Genomic DNA, 17,817 nt, shown 5'->3' on the forward strand with positions numbered 1-17,817 from the left:
GTCCTGTGGCATGTGGGATCATCCCGAACCAGGGATCAAACCCATGTCCCTCGCGTTGCAAGGCAGATTCTTAACCACTGGACCACCAGGGAAGCCCTCTGTGTGTGTTCTGCCTGCGGTTACCATCAGGGAAAACTGGGTGAAGGGTACACTGCAATCTTCTGTATGATTTCTTACAACTGCATATGACTCTACCGTCATCTCAATGTAAATGTCTATTTTTTTAAAACTTAAAAAAAAATGTGACCACACCCTGCTGCTTGTGGGACCTTAGTTCCCTCACCAGGGATTGAATCCACAACTACTGAAGCCTGAGCGCCTAGAGCCTGTGCGCTGCAACAAGAGAAGCCACTGCAATGCGGGGTCCTCACATTGCAACGAAGAGTGGCCCCTGCTCACTGCAACTAGAGAAAGCCCAGGCAGCAACGAAGACTCCATGAAGCCAAAAAAAAAGATAACCAACAAAGGCCTACTATGTAGCACAGGGAACTATATTCAGTATCTTGTAATGATCTACTGTGGAAAAGAATCTGAAAAAGAATATATATATGTATAACTGGAAAAAGAGTTATAGATATAGTCATACATACAAATGGACTTCCCTGGTGACTCAGATGGTTACAAATCCTCCTGCAATGCAGGAGACCTGGATTTGATCCCTGGGTTGGGAAGTTGCCCTGGAGAAGGGAATGGCAACCCACTCTAGTATTCTTACCTGGAGAATCCCATCCATAGAGGGGCATACAGTCCGTGGTGTCACAGAGTCAGACATGACTAAGTGACTAACTTAACTTTTAATACATACAAATAACTGAATCACTTTGCTGTATACTGGAAACTAACAACATTATAAATCAACTGTACTTCAATTATTAAAAAAAAAAATAGAACCCTCAGAGCTGAAAGTGGGTTGGGTCCAACTCAGCACAGACTGCCCCTTGGTTATCAGTCTCCCCACAAACCTGCATCTTCAAGATTCCAAGTTCACAGAGGTACACAGGCCCAGCTGCTGGGTGTGGCATCGGCTATCTGCTTCCTTCAGCCCTGGGTCTATCTCCTCTCACTCCCAGAGCTTTCCTGGGGCTGCTCACGCCTGGCATGCAGCCCCAAGCCTTCCGGAGTCAACACAGCGCCTGGCCCACGGGGAAGCTCATTGTGGATATAAGCCCGAGCCACCCAATGTGGTTGTTGATGGTGGCCCTGCAAGCCAGGCAGGTCTGCTGTTAAGTCAGCTCTCTGGGATCAGTTTTCGAACACACAGGAGGACAATGGAAAAGTACTATGTACTTATACACGACTTATACTTCCCCGGCAGCTCAGTGGTAAAGAATGCACCTGCCATGCAGGAGCCACAGGAGATGTGGGTTCCATCCCTAGGTCAGGAAGATCTCCTGGAGGAGGGCATGGCAACCCACTCCAGTGTTCTTGCCTGGGATATCCCCTGGACAGAGGAAACAGTCAAACACGACCGAAGTGACTTAGCACACATGCACATGCCAGGGTTCAGTCCCTGCTTCTCTGGGAACTAAGATCCCACAAGCCCCAAGGTACAACCGAAAAAAAAGATAGGGTTTCCCTGACGGCTCAGTGGTAAAGAATCTGCCTGCAATGCAGGAGATATAGATTCGATCCCTGATCCAGGAAGATCCCACATGCCTCAGAGCAACTAAGCCTGTGCGCCACAATCCCTGAAGCCCACAAGCCCTAGATCCAATGCTCCACAGGAGAAATCACCGCAATGAGAAGCCTACACACTCCAACTAGAGAGTAGCCCCCACTCACCGCAACTAGAGAAAGCCTGAACAGCGAGGAAGACCCGGCACAGACAAAAGTAAATTAATAAATTAGTTTTTTAATGTCAGGTTTTTTTTTAAGATAACCAAAAAATATCTACTATACAGCACAGGGAGCTCTACTTAATATTTGTAATAGCCTGTAAGGGAAAAGAATCTTAAAAAGCATGAAAATATGCATATGTATCACTGAATCACTGAATCACTGGGCTGTACACCTGAAACTTAACGCAACATTGTAAATCAGCTCTACTCCAGTAAAATGTAAGAAATGAAAAGTAACAGCAATTGGGATATCAGCTCCAAGAGGCCAGAGACTGCTCCTTCTCAGTGCCTGCCATTCAGCAGATAATAAATATTTGCAAAATGAATGACTGAATGTTTACATCAGCCGTTGGCCTATCAAAGAGACTTCTCTGCTGTGCATAGCATGTTGATGCTTTTCATTCATGGACCTCATGCTTGTTTGTTTTTTTAATAATTTTATTCATTTACTTTTGACTGTGCTGGGTCTTCCTTGCTGTGTGGGTTTTTTTTTAGTTGCAGTGAGTGGGGGCTGCTCTCTAGTTGAGGTGCACGGGCTTCTCATTGCAATAGCTTCTCTTGTTGCAGAGCCTGGGCTCCAGTTGTGACTTGCGGGATCTAGAGCAAAGCCTCAACGATGTGGCTTAGTTGCTCCAGGGCATCTGGAATCCAACCCGTCTCATGCACATGCAGGTGGATTCTTTGCCAGTGAGCCAGGTGGGAAGCCCATATGTAATTTACATATCTAAGTCCATTTATCTAAATTGTGGTGTTCAAGGGGCAAAGGCTCAGATGGTAAAGAATCTGCCTGCAATGCGGGAGACCCAGGTTCAGTCCTTGAGTTGGGAGGATCCTGTAGAGAAAGGAATGACAACCCACTCCAGTATTCTCGCCTGGCGAATCGCATTGGCAGAGGACCCTGGTGGGCTACAGTCCATGGGGTCGCAAAGAGTCAGAAACAACTGAGAAACTAACCCTTTCACTTTTCAAGGGACAAAGGAACAAGATAAGCCCGAAGGGCCTCAGAACAGGGAACAGAAAGTACCAGGCCCTTCTCGCCAATTTGTTTGCTCCCCAGCTATAAAAACAGGCAGACAAACCTCGTTCAGTGTTACCTCTCCCTGGCTCTCTGGAAGCTGGCCTGCTGCTCCAACTGCGACTAATAAACTCTATTAAACTCTAATAAACTCTAAACTCTAATAAACTCTATTCTCTTTCCTTCTGTGTCTTGTCTGAAAATTCGTTTCCAGCTCTCACATGACATAAATGAGACCACATTATTGAGTCTGTGCCTTGCTTTCTTTACTTTTTTTTTTTTTTTTAATTTGGTCCTGTGTTTATTTATTCACTTTTGGCTATGCTGTGACTTCGTTGCTACATGGGTTTTTTTCTAGTTGTGGTGATCGGGGGCTCCTCTCTAGTTGCGGTGCCTGGGCTTCTCCTGTCACAGAGCACGGGCTCTAGGGTCCTCTGGCTTCAGTAGTTGTGGCGAACGGGCTTAGTTGCCCCTCAGCATGTGAAATCTTCCCAGACTAGGGATCAAACCTGTGTCTGCTGCGTTGGCAGGCGGAGTCTCAACCACTGGACCACAAAGGAAGTCCTTCAGCATCTATTTTGGGCCAGGCATGGAACGGCAGTTGGGGATCCACTTAGTGATTCAATATACATTGACTCACAAGAGACACTATCAGGAATTTTGTGACCAGGCCGTGATGGGAATATTTACATGCCAAGAATTGGCAAATACTGCAAATCAGGGTTTTAAATTATTTTTTCCAGGTAGTTCATTAACCAGCACACCATTATATCTCATCATGGAGAACAAATCAGACATAAATCGCTGCTCTCATGGTGCTTACATCCTAGTGGGTCCTAGTGGTGAAAGTAGTAAACAAAGCAATTAAGTCAAATGTACAGTAAAATATGGGCTTCCTGGGTGACTCAGTGGTAAGAATCCACATGCCAATGCAGGAGACAAGGATTTGAGCCCTGGGTTGGAAAGATCCCCTGGAGGAGGGCATGGCAACCCACTCCAGTGTTCTTGCCTGGAGAATCCCCATGGACAGAGGAACGTGGCTGGCTACAGTCCACAGGATCGAGAAGAGTTGGACACGACTAAAGTGAGTGAGCTCCCACATACAGTAAAATATAGATGCTGTGGAGAAGAATAAATCAGGGGACTGCATAAAGGACTGCAGAGACTGAGGTAATTAAAATGCCCAGGTAGGCTTCTTGGAGGAGGTAACATTTGCGCAAAGGAGTAAACACTTGGCACTTCAGTGAAAGAGTGAACAAAGGTGTTTGGAGGACCACGTCTTCCAGGCAGAGGGCACAGCATACACAAAGGCTTGGGGGCAGGACTGTGTCTAGTGTGTTGGAGGAACAGCGGGAGGCCGTGTTTCTGGAGCAGAGTGGGCGAGCGGGAGAGAGGAAGCAAAAGAGAGCTGGGAGAGGACGGGCAGGTCGTGCAGGGCCTCGTGAGCTGCACGAGGACGCAGGCTTTTACTACTCATGGAGGTGGGAGCCCTGGAGGGCTGCGGGCAGAGCAAAGGCGGTGCCTGACTCAAGCGCTCACACGCTCCCTCTAGTGGCTGGTGCGGGGAAGACACACTGTGGTGGTGAGGGTGGGAGCTGTCGCTGGTGCTCACAGGCGCCCTCAGGTGGCTTCCTCGGGGAGGACAGAATGTGGGGGAAAGGAGAGAGGTGGGGCGGGGGTGTTCAGGGTGGAGGCGCCTTTACTGGTCCAAGTGAGTGATGATGAGAACTGAATGCTGAGGGAGGCAGAAGAGGAAGTTAGTGGGGTTTTTTTTGTTTTTTTGTTTTTTTTTTTTGCCATTTCAAATAATGTGGAAACGAATGCTTCTTTTTTCACCTATTTTTTTACTTAGTGTCAGTGAAATTCCTCAAAATGGATTTGCAGACTCAAAGATTCCTCATTTAATAGTTAAAACACTTTTCAAATATTTAACGTTGAAATGTTGAAACACGGAGAATAGATATTGCCCTCCTTTGCCCCACCACCTGTTTTTCAGTTTATAATGAAAACTTTCAAGTATACAGAAAAATTGAAAGACTTTTACAATGAATTGTCATATGCCTACTGTCCACTTTCTCAATGAACACTTTGCTAATTTTGCCCTATTCTGTATTTATCCATCCTTTTATCCATTCACCAGTATATCTCACTTTTTAATGCATCTCCAAACAAGTTGCATACGTCACATCCATTAGGATGGCTACTATCAAAAAGAAAATAACAGGACTTCCTGTTTGCCAAAAGTTTTATTTTCCTTTTAGGTTCAAAGGATTCCTTAAGAAAAGAAACCACTTGTCAAACACACAATAAACACTTCCAGTATTTAATAGAGGATTATTTGATTTCATTTCAAGATGCAGCCATTAAAAAAAGAGAAATAGAGGGCTTTGTTGGTGGCTCAGTGGTAAAGAATCTGTCTCCCAATGCAGGGGACATGATTCAATCCCTGATCTTGGAAGATCCCACATGCCTCAGAGCAACTAAACCTGTCCACCATAACACTCTAGAGCCCAGGAACTGCAGCTACTGAAGCCTGTATGCCTAGAGCTCTGCAACAAGAGAAGTCATTGCAATGAGAAGCCTGAGTACCACAACAAAGAGTAGTCTCTGCTCACTGCAACTAGAGAAAGCCCATGCAAAAACAGCAAAGACCCAGGGCAGCCAGAAATAAGTAAATAATTTGTTTTTTTTAAAGGAAGGAAATAGAAACAATAGAGAAAAGTAACAGCACACACATCACCAGATTCCGCTGACCAACATCCAGACTTGAACAGCATTAGGAAGTCCCTTGTTAACAGGGTAGGTCTCAGGTGGTGCATCCAGCCGACTGGTAAGATTTCAAATTGCAGTTTCGGGCACGCCCACTTCTAATCCCAGGCAGAAAATGATATCATCATCAGTTTGAGCGCAAAATTTTAGCTCAGGCTTTTCTTTGAACTTTTACAATACTGTTTGTTTCACCTCATGAGTCATAAGACTTCTTAAACCCCAGGGGGTTGACCAGATCCTCAGAGGCTTAAGAGATTCCAGGACTCACTTCCTTTCTTATCTATAGTGCTGCCTGGCTTGCTGCCTGCTTGGAGGCGGACACAGAATCCCAGCAGTGTCTAGGCAGGTCAGAAGCAGGTCATAGGTCTGCTACCCTGCTTCTGAAGTCTGAACAGGACTTCCTCCATTTTAATTTCCCTAACACTTCCCTGGTGGTCCAGCGGTTGCACCTTTGCCTTCCAATTCAGAGGGTACGGACAATTCAGAGGGTATGGGTTTGATACCTGAGAAAGAAAGATGCCAGACGCCTCTTAGTCAAAAAAAAAAAAAAAAAAAAGGAACTCAGAACATAAAATGGAAGCAATACTGTAACAAAGTCAATGAAGATTTAAAAAATGGTGTACATAAAAAAAAAAAACTGAAAAAAAAGCAGAAAATAACAAGGGTTTCTATGAGAAAGAGGAAGAATTGGAATCCTTGTTTGTTGCTGGTGGGAACATAAGATAGTGCAGCTATAGACAACAGTTCAGCAGTTCCTCAAAGAGTTAAACATAGAACTACTATATGATCTAGAAATTCCACTCTTGGGTATATGCCCAGAAGATTTGAAAATAGGGACTCAAAGAGGTACACCTCTTTGTACACCAATGTTCATAGCAGCATTATTTACAATAGCCAAAAGGTGGAAACAATCCAAATATCCACTGATGGATGAATAGATAAACAAAATGTGGTTCCACTCATGCAATAGGAAGGAAATTAAAAAGGAAGGAAGTTCTGACATATGCTACAGTGTGGATGAACTCTGAAGACAACTATGCTCAGCAAAATAAACCAGGCACAAAAGGACAAATATTGTTTGATCCCACTTGCTAAGGTTCCGAGAGTAGTCAAATTCATAGAGAGAAAATATGCTAGAGGTTACCAAGGTCTGAGGTCACCGTGAATAACGCTGTGATGAACATGGGTGTGCAATTATGGAGTCCCTGCTTTCATTTCTCTCTAGGAGTGGAATTGTTGGATCATATGCAGGAAACCCTGGTTTGATTCCTTGATCGGGAAGATCTGTTGGAGAAAGGATAGGCTACCCACTTCAGTATTCTTGGGCTTCCTTGGTGGCTCAGGACGGCAAAGAATCTACCTGCAATGTGGGAGACCTGGGTTCGATCCCTGGAGAAGGGAACGGATACCCACTTCAGTATTCTGGCCTGGAGAATTCCATGGACAGAGGAGCCTGGCAGGCTACAGTCCATGGGGTCTCAAAGAGACAAGAGACTGACATGACTGAGTGACTTTCACTTTTTTGATGCTAATTCTATGTTTAACTTTTTGAGGAACTACTATTTTGACATAATCCCTTACAAGCTCTCTTTTCTTTGTAGGCAGCAGCCTGGAGACAAAGCGGTAAGATGAATGAAGTGACTGAATTCCAACTCTATTTCATATTTCAGAAGTAGAGTTAACTGAGTGGTTAGTATAGGGAGGTTAATGGTGCTTGCTCCTTGGAAGAAAAGCTGTAACAAACCTAGGCAGTATATTAAAAAGCAGAGACATTACCCACAAAGGTCAGTCTAGTCAAAGCTATGGTTTTTCCAGTAGTCAAGTATGGATGTGAGAGTTGAACCATAAAGAAAGCTGAGTGCTGAAGCACTGATGCCTTTGAACTGTGGTGTTGGAGAAGACTCGAGAGTCCCGTGGACAGCAAGGAGATCCAACCAGTTCATCCTAAAGGAAATCAGTCCTGAATATTCATTGGAAGGACTGATGCTGAAGTTGAAGCTCCAATTCTTTGGCCAGCTGATGCAAAGAACTGACTCACTGGAAAAGCCCTTGATGCTGAGAAAGACTGAAGGCAGGAGGAGAAGGGGAGAACAAAGGATGAGATGGTTGGATGGCATCACTGACTGGATGGACATGAGTTTGAGCAAGCTCCGGGAGCTGGTGATGGACAGGGAAGCCTGGCGTGCCGCAGTCCTTGGGAATCACAGAGTCGGACACGACTGAGCCACTGAACTGAACTGGATGGTTCATGGTGGCTCCATCCACTTTACGTGTCGGAAACCTTGCGCTTATCCTAATCGGAACTCTCCCAAATGCCATATGCAATCCAGCTGCAAATCCTGTTCGTTCCACCTTCAAAATTTAACTCAGAATCTGAATACTTCTCTTTGCCTCCACCGTCCCTCCGGTCTGTTTTCTTTTTTGGTGGGGAGGAAAGCCATACAGCAGGTGGGATCTTAGTTCCCTAACCAGGGAGCAAATCTGTGCCCCCTGCACTGGGAGTGTGTCTTAATCACCGGACCACCAGGGAAGTCCCATAAAGTGTTTGTTAAATGAATAAATAAATGAATGAATAAATGACTAAGTCAAGTCCTTTTGTTCATTCCTCCCTATCTAGCGTTTAGCTAGTCCATTGGCCACGCCCCTGAGACTTGACCACGCCCCAGGAACACTAAGCAAGGGGCGTCGCTTGCCGGCCCCATCTCTCGGCTGAATTGGGACAAACCATTTCCATTCGTCGTACCGGGTGGGGAGGCCGGAGAGAAAATCTCTTGCGTGTAAAGGATGGAAGCTGCTCTTCCCTTTCCCTGAGAAGTGCCCGTAGATCCCTCCTGAGGTGTGAGTGTGAGCTATGGCACCGTTGCTAACTCGGGCTTGCGGGCCCACTCACGCTGCGGAGCCTTAGATTGGATCCTCCCTCAGCGCTGCGGTGGTGCCGTCCGGCCTGGTCACGCGGGCGGCAAGATGGCGGCCCCCAGAGCGCTGTAGCAGTGTCGCGGTTGGTGAAGCGTTGGTGGCAGCGGCCGCGGAGCGGGCGGTCCGGTAGATCCTCCGATCTGGTAACTCACTGGGGGTGTTCCGGAGGCGAGGGGGACGGGGAGGACGCCTCACTGGGGTCCCGGCGCTGGAATTCTTTCGCTGGGGAGTAGAAACGCCTCCCTTCTGGGAGGTCCCGGCGAACTATTTCGCTCCAGCTCTGCAGACCCTGTCTCCGGAAATGCGCGTAATGAAGAACCAGCACGTGGGGCGCGGGGGAAGGTCCCATGTTGGGTGACTTCTTTCTCGGGGTTCTGGGAGAACCAAACTGTGAAGCGTCAGGTACTGAGGACACACGTAAACGGATCTTGTTTTTCAGTCGCTCAGTTGTGTCTGACACTTTGCTGCTCCATGGATTGCAGCACATCAGACTTTCCTTCACCATCTCCCGGAGTTCGCTCAAACTCATGTCCATTGAGTCAGTGATGCCATGAGATATCAGTTCCTGGGAGTCTCTTCCAAGGAGCTTGGGGGAGCCGGTCATTGCTGGGGGATCCTGGGAGCTGCCCCGAGGGATGCCGTGTTGGGGCGACCTGCCTTTTAGCGGGGGCGGGTGGGGTTAGTTATCGGAGGTCTTTTTGTTGGAAATTCTTGGTTTAGAGGGGGCGGATTTCGGGAATTCCGAACTTCCCTTCTTCCATCCCTTACTCATTCTTCATTGAAGTCTGTCTCTGAGACACAACTTTGCAGGGGCGAGCCGGTTCCCCTATGCCTTGATTGGGGACTGATCTCTGTAACCCCACGTTCACCCCCTTGTCCCCCTTCCCACTGAAAAACTGGACCTAGAAGTATGAGTAGTGGGCGTCCAGGTGGCCAGGTGTACCCCGCGACACGCACACCTTACCCTCCTGAGCACAGAAGTGGATGTTGGGCTACACGCAGAAGTAACTTAACACCAGCTCTGGTTTATCAAATGCATAGTAAGTACCAGCGGTGGTATTAAGTGCTCTGTGGGTGTAATTCCATTCGCAGCAACTCAGTGAGTTCCCTGTGCCCCTTAAACCCATTTTACAGATGATACAGAGTTATACTGTGTATAAGGTGCTCAGTACCCTGCCTGGCAGGCAGTGGATAATCAGTTCATTCAACAATACTTAAGTGCCTGCTGCTGTGGCGACAGACACTGTGCTAGGCCTTGGGGACAGGAAGCAAACTAGTGTTTCTCCTTTGTGTCTTGAAGGAGTCCCTGCACAGACCGGGAGTCAGGAGTCCTGACTTGGCTGTGTGACCCCAGACAGGTCACAGCTCATCTGTTGTAGAACAATGAGTTGAATCTGGATGATCTCTAATGAGCTTGCTCGCCCCTGGCTTCTGCAGTTTCTGATGGTCCCTCTTTTGTGTTTATGTATTCATTTATTCATTTGGCTGCGCCGAATCTTAGTTGTGGCGTAGGGGATCTAGTTCCCTGACCAGGGTTCAAAGCCAGGTCCTGCATTGGGAGCGCAGAAACTTAGCCAGCGGGCCACCAGGGAAGTCCCTGATGATCCCTGTTTTGAGCGCCACCTCCTCTGATGGTCACCTGTGCTCAGACAACCGCACCTCCCTTATTATACCAGGTTGGCCCTACTGGCTCCGCTGGGAGCCACAGCCTGCTCGTCAGGTTCACGAAGCGTCCTTACTGGTCTGGAGGATGAAGACCAGCCTCAGCTGCGCCCTTTCATTTTAATCCTTCCTTTCAACCCTGCGTTTGTGGTTTAGACCTTGACTCTGGAGCCCAGCTGCCGGGATCTCTAACTCTTCACTGGGTTCCTAGGCAAGTGCTTCACCTCTCTGTGGTTGGTGGCCCCTCCTGTGAAACACTGACGACCATGGTGCTTGTCTCAAAGGGTTATGGAGAGGATGGAGGGAGTTTAGGAGTGTCAGGGCTTAGAATAGATGACTGGCATGTAGCGCATCCTGTGTAAATGTCAGTTGCTATTTTTGTTATGGTCATTGTTCTTTTTAATTTTTTTTTTTTTTGGATGTAGATGATTTTTAAAGTCTTTGTTGAATTTGTTACAATATTGCTTCTGTTTTATGTCTTGGCATTTTGACCACAAGGCATGTGGGAGCTCAACTTTCCAACTAGGGATGGAACCCACACCCTGTGAGTTGGAAGGTGAATTTTTAACCACAGGACAGCCAGGGAAGTCCCTTAGTTTTCTTTTTAAAAAAAATTTATTATTTATTTTTTGGTTGTGCTGGGTCTTGCAGGCTTTCTCTAATTACCGTGTATGGGCTTCTCATTGCGGTGGCTTCTCCTGTTGTGGAGCACGGGCTCTAGGGCGCTCGCGGGCTTCAGTATGGCAGCATCCTGGCTCAGCAGCTGTGGCTCGCAGGCTTAGTTGCCCCATAACCTGTGACATCTTCCCAGACCAGGGATCAAATCAGTGTCCCTTGCATTGGCAGGCAGATTCTTAACCGCTGGACCGCCAGGGAAGTCCATGGTCATTGTTCTTATTCAGGAATTGTGTATTGGGAGTACAGGGGTGACTAGCACTCAGTCCCTGCCTTCAGAGTTTTAGCAGCTGAACAACAACAACAATGTAGGATCTTAGCTCCCCGACCAGGGATGGAACCTGCGTCCCCTGCACTGGAAGGCGGATTCTTAACCACTAGACCACCGGGGACGTCCTCAGCAGCCCTAAACAGTAGTAACGCTATTTTTCAGTCTCTGTGGGTCAGGGATCCGGGCCTGGTTTAGCCGGGTGGCTGTGGCTCTGATCTCTGATCTCGCGTGAGGTTGCATGCAGACCCTGACCGGGCTACATCATCTGAGGGCTGGGCTGGGGCTGGGGGTGGGAGGCTTCAGTTTCTCCACCATGTGGGCCCCTGGAGCCACAAGGAGGAAGCCACAGGGTCCCTTACGACCCTCCCATGTCACATTGCCTTTTCTCTCATATCCCGTCATTCACCTGGGTCAGCCCTATTCGCTGTGGGGTGGGGGTGAGGTCCACACAGTCCACAAACACCAGGAGGTGAGCGTCCCTGAAGGCCATGTTGGGGACCAGTCTCCACAGCCCCTCTGGCCGCTGTGTGGCGAGCAGACCAGCGGAGGTCATTAGTGATGTAGATCGAGGCCACAGGCCCAGAGAGGAAAAGGGCCTTAGGGAAGGCCACACAGCAGGTAGGCAGGGCCAGACCCAGACACCCAGGCTGTTCAGTAGTTTGGAAACCACCCCGCTGAAGTCCTAACTCTGAGATGACCGAGTCAGCTAGCAGCAAATGGCACCTTTAACATGGCGTCTCGGTTTCCGCCCCCAGCAGGTTCTCAAGCTGAGAGTCCCCTGGTTTAGCCCAAGTGGGGAGGAAGGCAGCATCGCCATGGTGACGGAGCAGGAGGTGGAGGCAGTGGGGCAGACACTGGTTGACCCCCAGCAGCCCCTGCAGGCCCGCTTCCGGGCACTGTTCACACTGCGTGGGCTCGGGGGTCCAGTGGCCATTGCCTGGATCAGCCGGGCCTTCGATGATGACTCAGCCCTGCTCAAGCATGAGCTGGCCTACTGCCTGGGCCAAATGCAGGACCGGCGGGCCATCCCTGTGCTGCTGGACGTGCTGCGGGACACCCGCCAGGAGCCCATGGTGCGCCACGAGGCAGGTGAGCGGGGACGAGGTGCGGGTGTGCCTGGCGAGCACTGGGAGGGTGGGTGGTGAATGCCTCCCACCATCTCTGCTCCACGTCTCAGCTCTGCTGCTGAAGCAGGAGAGCCAATAAACCCCAGGTAATAGATGGGCGTTGCCTCGAGCCAGTCCAGCTTTATGGACCCTGAGATATGAATTTCACGAGTCATAAATTGTGATCTCTTTGTTTTTGTTTTTATTTTTTTGGTCGCTCCATGTGGCATGTGGTATCTTAGATCTTTGCCCAGGGATTGAACCCACACCCCTTGCATTGGAAGCTCAGAGTCTTTACCATTGGACCACCTGAAGTCCCTGGTCTCTTTAATTAAAAGAAAATACACAGACAATGCGGGAGACCTGGGCTTGATCCCTGGGTCAGGAAGATCCCCTGGGGAAGGAAATGACAACCCACTCCAGTATTCTTTCCTGGAAAATCCCATGAACAGGGGAGCCTGGCAGGCTACAGTCCATGGGGTTGCCAAGAGTCGGACACGACTGAGTGACTTAAAAAAAAAACAGTTAAAATTGGAAATACCATTCTTTGCTCATACAAAGACAGACAGTGGCCATAAAAGGCCAACCTGAGGTTACTCAGTCACTTCACTTACTGGACAATTTTTTTTTCTTTTTATGACCACTCCAGATGGCTTGTGGGATCTTAGTTCCTCAACCAGGGATCAAACCTGTGCCCTCTGCAGAGAAGGCATGGAGTCCTAACCACTGGACTGCCAGGAAATTCACTGGACAAATCCTCTACTGTGGGCCAGGTGCTGTTCTCACAAGAGACTCAGATAGCCAGTGAGGGGCTGTGTTTCCATTTATGATTGTTCTTGGTCCTTTTGAATATTTCCCCAAGATAGTCTCCAGCTTTGCCAGGCTGCTTTGGACTCCTCTCAGGATCCCAACCATTGACTCCACTGGGAGCTCTCCTTACAGAGAAATGTTTGAACCCAAACCTCGATTTCTTGTGTGTGATTTTCTGGAATACCCAGTCATGTAATGGTGTAAACGCTTACCTAAGTGTGAAGGAGGAAAATAAAGCCTGGGAGGGGGTACCAGAGGTGTTGCCCCCCCCCCTTTTTTTTTTGCCTTTCCATGGGACGTGTGGGATCCTAGTTCCCTGACCAGGGATTGAACCTGCACCCAGTGCATTTGAAGCTCAGAGTCTCAACCACTGAACCACCAGGGAAGTCCAGCATTGCTGTTTTTAATTGCTGGACAGAGATCCAAGTGGAGTAAGGGGGTAATCTAGGTAGTTGTCTGGGGAAAGGGGTTCTGGGTGGTGCGAAGGCCCTGAGGCAGGATGGTGCCTGTCTGCTGACCCTCCTTGCCCACAAGGCAGCTTGGAAACCTCCTCCAGGTTTTCAGGGCTCTCCTTGATGGACTCGACTCAGCGGAATGTTCTTGGCTCTCACCACCCATGTCCCCAAGTTGTGAGGACATGCTTTTCTGCGTCTCCCCTCTGGGCCTTGTGCTCTAGGGCTCTGGGCCAGTGTGGGGTCTGAGCCAGGTTCCAGCAAAGTCTGATTTCTGGGGAAGGGACACTCATTGGTGCAGATTGATTCAGGGCTGGACTGGTCCCTGCTCCAAAACTCATGGCTGGGTGGCCCATCCACAGGACACAGGCAGGGGCAGTGGGGGAAGGCATCTGAGGTGTTTCCTCACCAGCCAATGTGCACTCTCTGCCCTGTTCTTCTCAGGGGAGGCCCTGGGGGCCATTGGGGACCCAGAGGTGCTGGAGATCCTGAAGCAGTACTCTACTGACCCTGTTGTCGAGGTAATGCAGCACCCCCCCATGCCCACCCCCATCTCGGGTCCAGGAACTGGCCTCAGACCCTGTGTCTGGTTGTCAGGGTGACCACCTGGTCCAGGGATGCCGAAAGAGGGCTGCAGTCAGGATGGACACCGGCTATTGCCTCTTTGGGCAAAACTGGACTCTTCACTTTTAAAAAACTGAATTCTTGATTCACACGTAACACCTACCCTGCTCCACTGGTGCCAGCCCAGCCCCCACTCACCTCTCCCCTAGCCTCCCATGGGCAGTCCCTCCATCGTGTAGATTTCCCAACCCACCCACCTCTTCATCTCCGCCCAGCCTCATCCAATGTCTCCCTGCCGCGTTCCTTAGTTTTTCTTTAAACAGCAGCTTTATTGAGATGTGTCACATACCATAAAACTCACTCCCTGAAAGTGTGCATTTGGTTGGTTTTAGTGGCTCAGCTGATAAAGAATCCACCTGCTATGCCAGAGACCTGGGTTCGAACCCTGGGTTGGGAAGATCCCCTGGAGAAGGGAAAGACTACCCACTCCAGTATTCTGGCCTAGAGAATTTCATTGGGCTGTATAGTCCATGGCATCTCAGAGAGTCGGACACAATTGAGCGACTTTGACTTTCACTTCATATATCCATACAGTTATAAAACCATCACCACTGTCTGATTCCCAGAACAGGCCATCCCCCCAGAAGGAATCCCAATCCCCCTGAGCAGTCACTCCCCATCCCTTCCCCCAGCCCCTGACCTCCAGGAACCCACTCTCTGTGTCTGAGGACCTGCCTGCTCTGCACGTTTCCCGTCAGTGGAATCACACCCTGTGTGTCCTTCTGTGTCTGCTTCTCTCACTGAGCACCATGGTCTCAGGGTCCATCCACGTGGTGGCAGGTGTCTGGACGTCTCCCCTTTTCAGGACCGAGTGATGTTCCTGTGTGTGGAGGGATCACTTTTATTTATCATCTGTTAACCTATTCTCAGCCTCAAGACTCATGGTTTGTCATCACCTTTAGGACAGTAGTCTTAAGCAGTCTGGTCTGGCTTCCTCAGGTCATGTCTATTGCTGGCACCCCCCTGACAGTCCTGCCTTGGGGCCTTTGCACTGGCTGATCCCACCTGATGCTTTTCTCACTGGTCACCTCTGAATGACTCCTTCTGACCCACTGTTCCCCTATCATTCCCTGATCACAGCAGTCCCTGCTGGTTGTTTCCAGCCTGGAAGGATCAATTAGTCCAGAGTCTGTGGGCTCTGCCCCTGCTAAACCGGGAGCCCTGGGGGCTGGAGGGGGAGCTGGCATGTCCACTCCCTTCCCTCCCGTCCCCAGTGGCCGCCTGTATGCCCCTCTCCCTGCAGGTGGCCGAGACATGCCAGCTGGCTATCCGGCGGCTGGAGTGGCTGCAGCAGCACAGGGGGGAGTCAGCGGTCCGGGGGCCCTACCTGTCTGTGGACCCGGCCCCGCCCGCTGAGGAGCGCGACCTGGGGCGGCTGCGGGAGGCGCTGCTGGATGAGGCCCGGCCACTGTTCGACCGATACCGAGCCATGTTCGCGCTGCGCGATGCCGGAGGCAAGGAGGCCGCCCTGGCACTGGCTGAAGGTGAGGAGGGGCTTCAGGGGTCGGGGTTGGGGCCCTTGGGGAGGCCCTGTGACCATATCTGTTGTACAGAGCTGCATAGCATCCTGGGCAGGTGCTCTTATTACCCCCACTTCCCCGTGGTGGGAGCCTAGGCCCAGAGAGGCAGAGGGGCTTGTCCAAGGTCACACAGCAGTCTCAGCTGCAGAGCTTGGGTTTGACCCCAGAGGCCCCCATTACCATTACTGGTGGCATTTTCATCTCAGCTCTGCAGGGAGCCCTGTGCAGGTCTGAGGGGCTGTGGCTCCTCCAGCAGAAAAGAAGAGGAGGGGCCTCTGGGAATCCTGGGGTCCCTTGCTCCCTTCCCTCACGCCTGAGGTGGCTGCTTCTGGTCCACAGAGCGCTCAGAGCCCCTCTGTCTTCCTGGAGCTTCCTGTCTGGCCAGGGAGGTGCTGGGACATCACCACCACATGGACCCAGGGCGGGAGTGCAGAGGGGGCAGGTGTGGGTCTGTCCTGGGTGGTTGCCTGGAGCAGCAGCTGCACAGTCAGGCGGGCTTGCCTCCAATCCCAGCTCTGCCTCCAGAGGACATCGGATCACAGGCAGGTCACTCCCGGGTCCAAGGGTTGGGGCCCCATCAGGAGACGTGTGGCCCCTCTGTGTGGCTGTGCTGGTGAAAGGCCTGGGACTCTCTGCCTGTCAGGGTCACAAAGACTATAGAGTCTGGGGATCGTGCGGGAAACGACCCAGAAGCACAAATGTATAAGATGCCTGCAAATCGCACTGGGCGGTGGGGGCACCGCACGGAGTTGGGGGTGCAGGGGACAGGACCGGGAGGAGGAGGCCGTGCCCAGTCTGGCCCCCGGGGAGGTGGGCGGGAAGGCTGAGTTTCCAGTGTCCGGGTGGGCCCACCCTGCCTCCCCAGCCCCTCTGGTGGCATAGGTCCCACCTCTGAACTCCGGGACTGGCGGGGGTGGGGTGTTGGGGAGTGCTCCCAGATACAGGAACCCCCTTTCGACCCGTCTCGGTCCCTCTGTCCCCTGGTGCCCCGTGCCAGGCCTCCTCCTCACTCTGTGGTGATCCCAGCCCGTGACCTCCTTCCCCTGTAGGCCTGCGCTGCAGCAGCGCCCTCTTCCGCCATGAGATCGGCTACGTTCTGGGCCAAATGCAGCAGGAGGCGGCAGTGCCCCAGCTGGCGGCGGCCCTGGCGCGGCCCACCGAGAACCCCATGGTACGACATGAGTGCGCCGAGGCCCTGGGGGCCATCGCCCGGCCTGCCTGCCTGGCCGCCCTGCGGGCCCACGTGGCCGACCCTGAGCGTGTGGTGCGGGAGAGCTGCGAGGTGGCCCTGGACATGTACGAGTACGAGACGGGGTCGACCTTCCAGTACGCGGACGGCCTGGAGCGGCTGCGCTCACCCCTCTCCTAGGGCCTCCTCCCGGCCGTCTCCCCCCTTGGACTCGGCGCATAAACCGTGTTGGAGTGAATTGGATCTTGCTTCCCTGTCTCCTGGCCCACTTTGCATCTTGATCGCAGGCTCCCAGGGGCCACGCTGAAGTCACTTCTGCTGCTGAGCACGAGGCGGGGGGACCAAGGGGCTGTGGGAACAGAACTGTGTTCTGGGGGGTCGGGGTGCGGTGGCCCAGCTTCTCTAGGAATGGAAGGGTGCAGGGAAGGCACTGTGGGGAAACCCAGGCCCCAGGGTTGGGGGTATTGGAGCTGTCCTTTGTGGGGTGGGGAGGTGGTCCCTGGGTGGGGTGAGATGGCTTGGAGCTAAGGGCTTAGGGATGGCAAGCAGGTCCCAGGGACACAGCCTAGATGGACTATTAAATTATTTTTCCAAGCGATGACTCTCAGAGTGTGTTGGGGGGTGGCAGAGGTGAGGGACGGCAGCTCTAAAGAAACATCTAAGTGTGGGGGACAAAGGCGTGTGGAGAGCTCAGCTCTGGCATCTGCCCTGCCCCAGAGACTGTGTGACCAACCACAAGCTAGTGCTCCTGTTTCACCATCAATTCCCAGGAATAAAATCTGCCCAGCCAGTTCCCTCCAAGCCAGACCTCATCCTCGCCTAGCCTTTATTGGGGACATAGGGGGAGGGGTTTTGTGGTGTGGCTGAGAGCTTGGGCTATGAGTTCCCATCCCACCTCCTTCACCTACGTCCTCCACCTGCAGTCTCAAGCAGCCCATTTACCGCTTTGTAAAATGGGTGTTTGGAGAAG

General features: G+C 51.2%; 1 protein-coding gene and 1 pseudogene across 3 annotated transcripts in view; one reads left to right on the plus strand and one right to left on the minus strand.

The window, feature by feature from the left end:
* The window catches only part of LOC136157000 (proteasome maturation protein pseudogene), a 10,009-nt pseudogene extending 1,122 nt beyond the window's left edge, over nt 1–8,887 (minus strand).
* Nucleotides 1–17,436, plus strand: part of DOHH (deoxyhypusine hydroxylase) — a 23,886-nt gene extending 6,450 nt beyond the window's left edge. Inside the window, exons 1-5 of one of the 3 annotated variants that reach the window (XM_065918068.1) lie at nt 8,396–8,681; nt 11,905–12,235; nt 13,959–14,035; nt 15,382–15,622; nt 16,708–17,436. In XM_065918068.1, coding sequence (XP_065774140.1) covers nt 11,962–12,235; nt 13,959–14,035; nt 15,382–15,622; nt 16,708–17,027 — 912 coding nt within the window. In that variant the 5' untranslated portion in view covers nt 8,396–8,681; nt 11,905–11,961 and the 3' untranslated portion in view covers nt 17,028–17,436. Of the gene's footprint in view, nt 1–8,395; nt 8,682–11,901; nt 12,236–13,958; nt 14,036–15,381; nt 15,623–16,707 lie in introns of those variants that run through there. The other 2 variants (XM_065918067.1, XM_065918069.1) reach the window with 2 other exon arrangements.
* The last annotated feature ends 381 nt before the right edge of the window (nt 17,437–17,817 follow it).

This window comes from Muntiacus reevesi, chromosome 1 (genome assembly GCF_963930625.1).
Source record: "Muntiacus reevesi chromosome 1, mMunRee1.1, whole genome shotgun sequence".
Classification (NCBI taxonomy): Eukaryota; Metazoa; Chordata; class Mammalia; order Artiodactyla; family Cervidae; genus Muntiacus; species Muntiacus reevesi.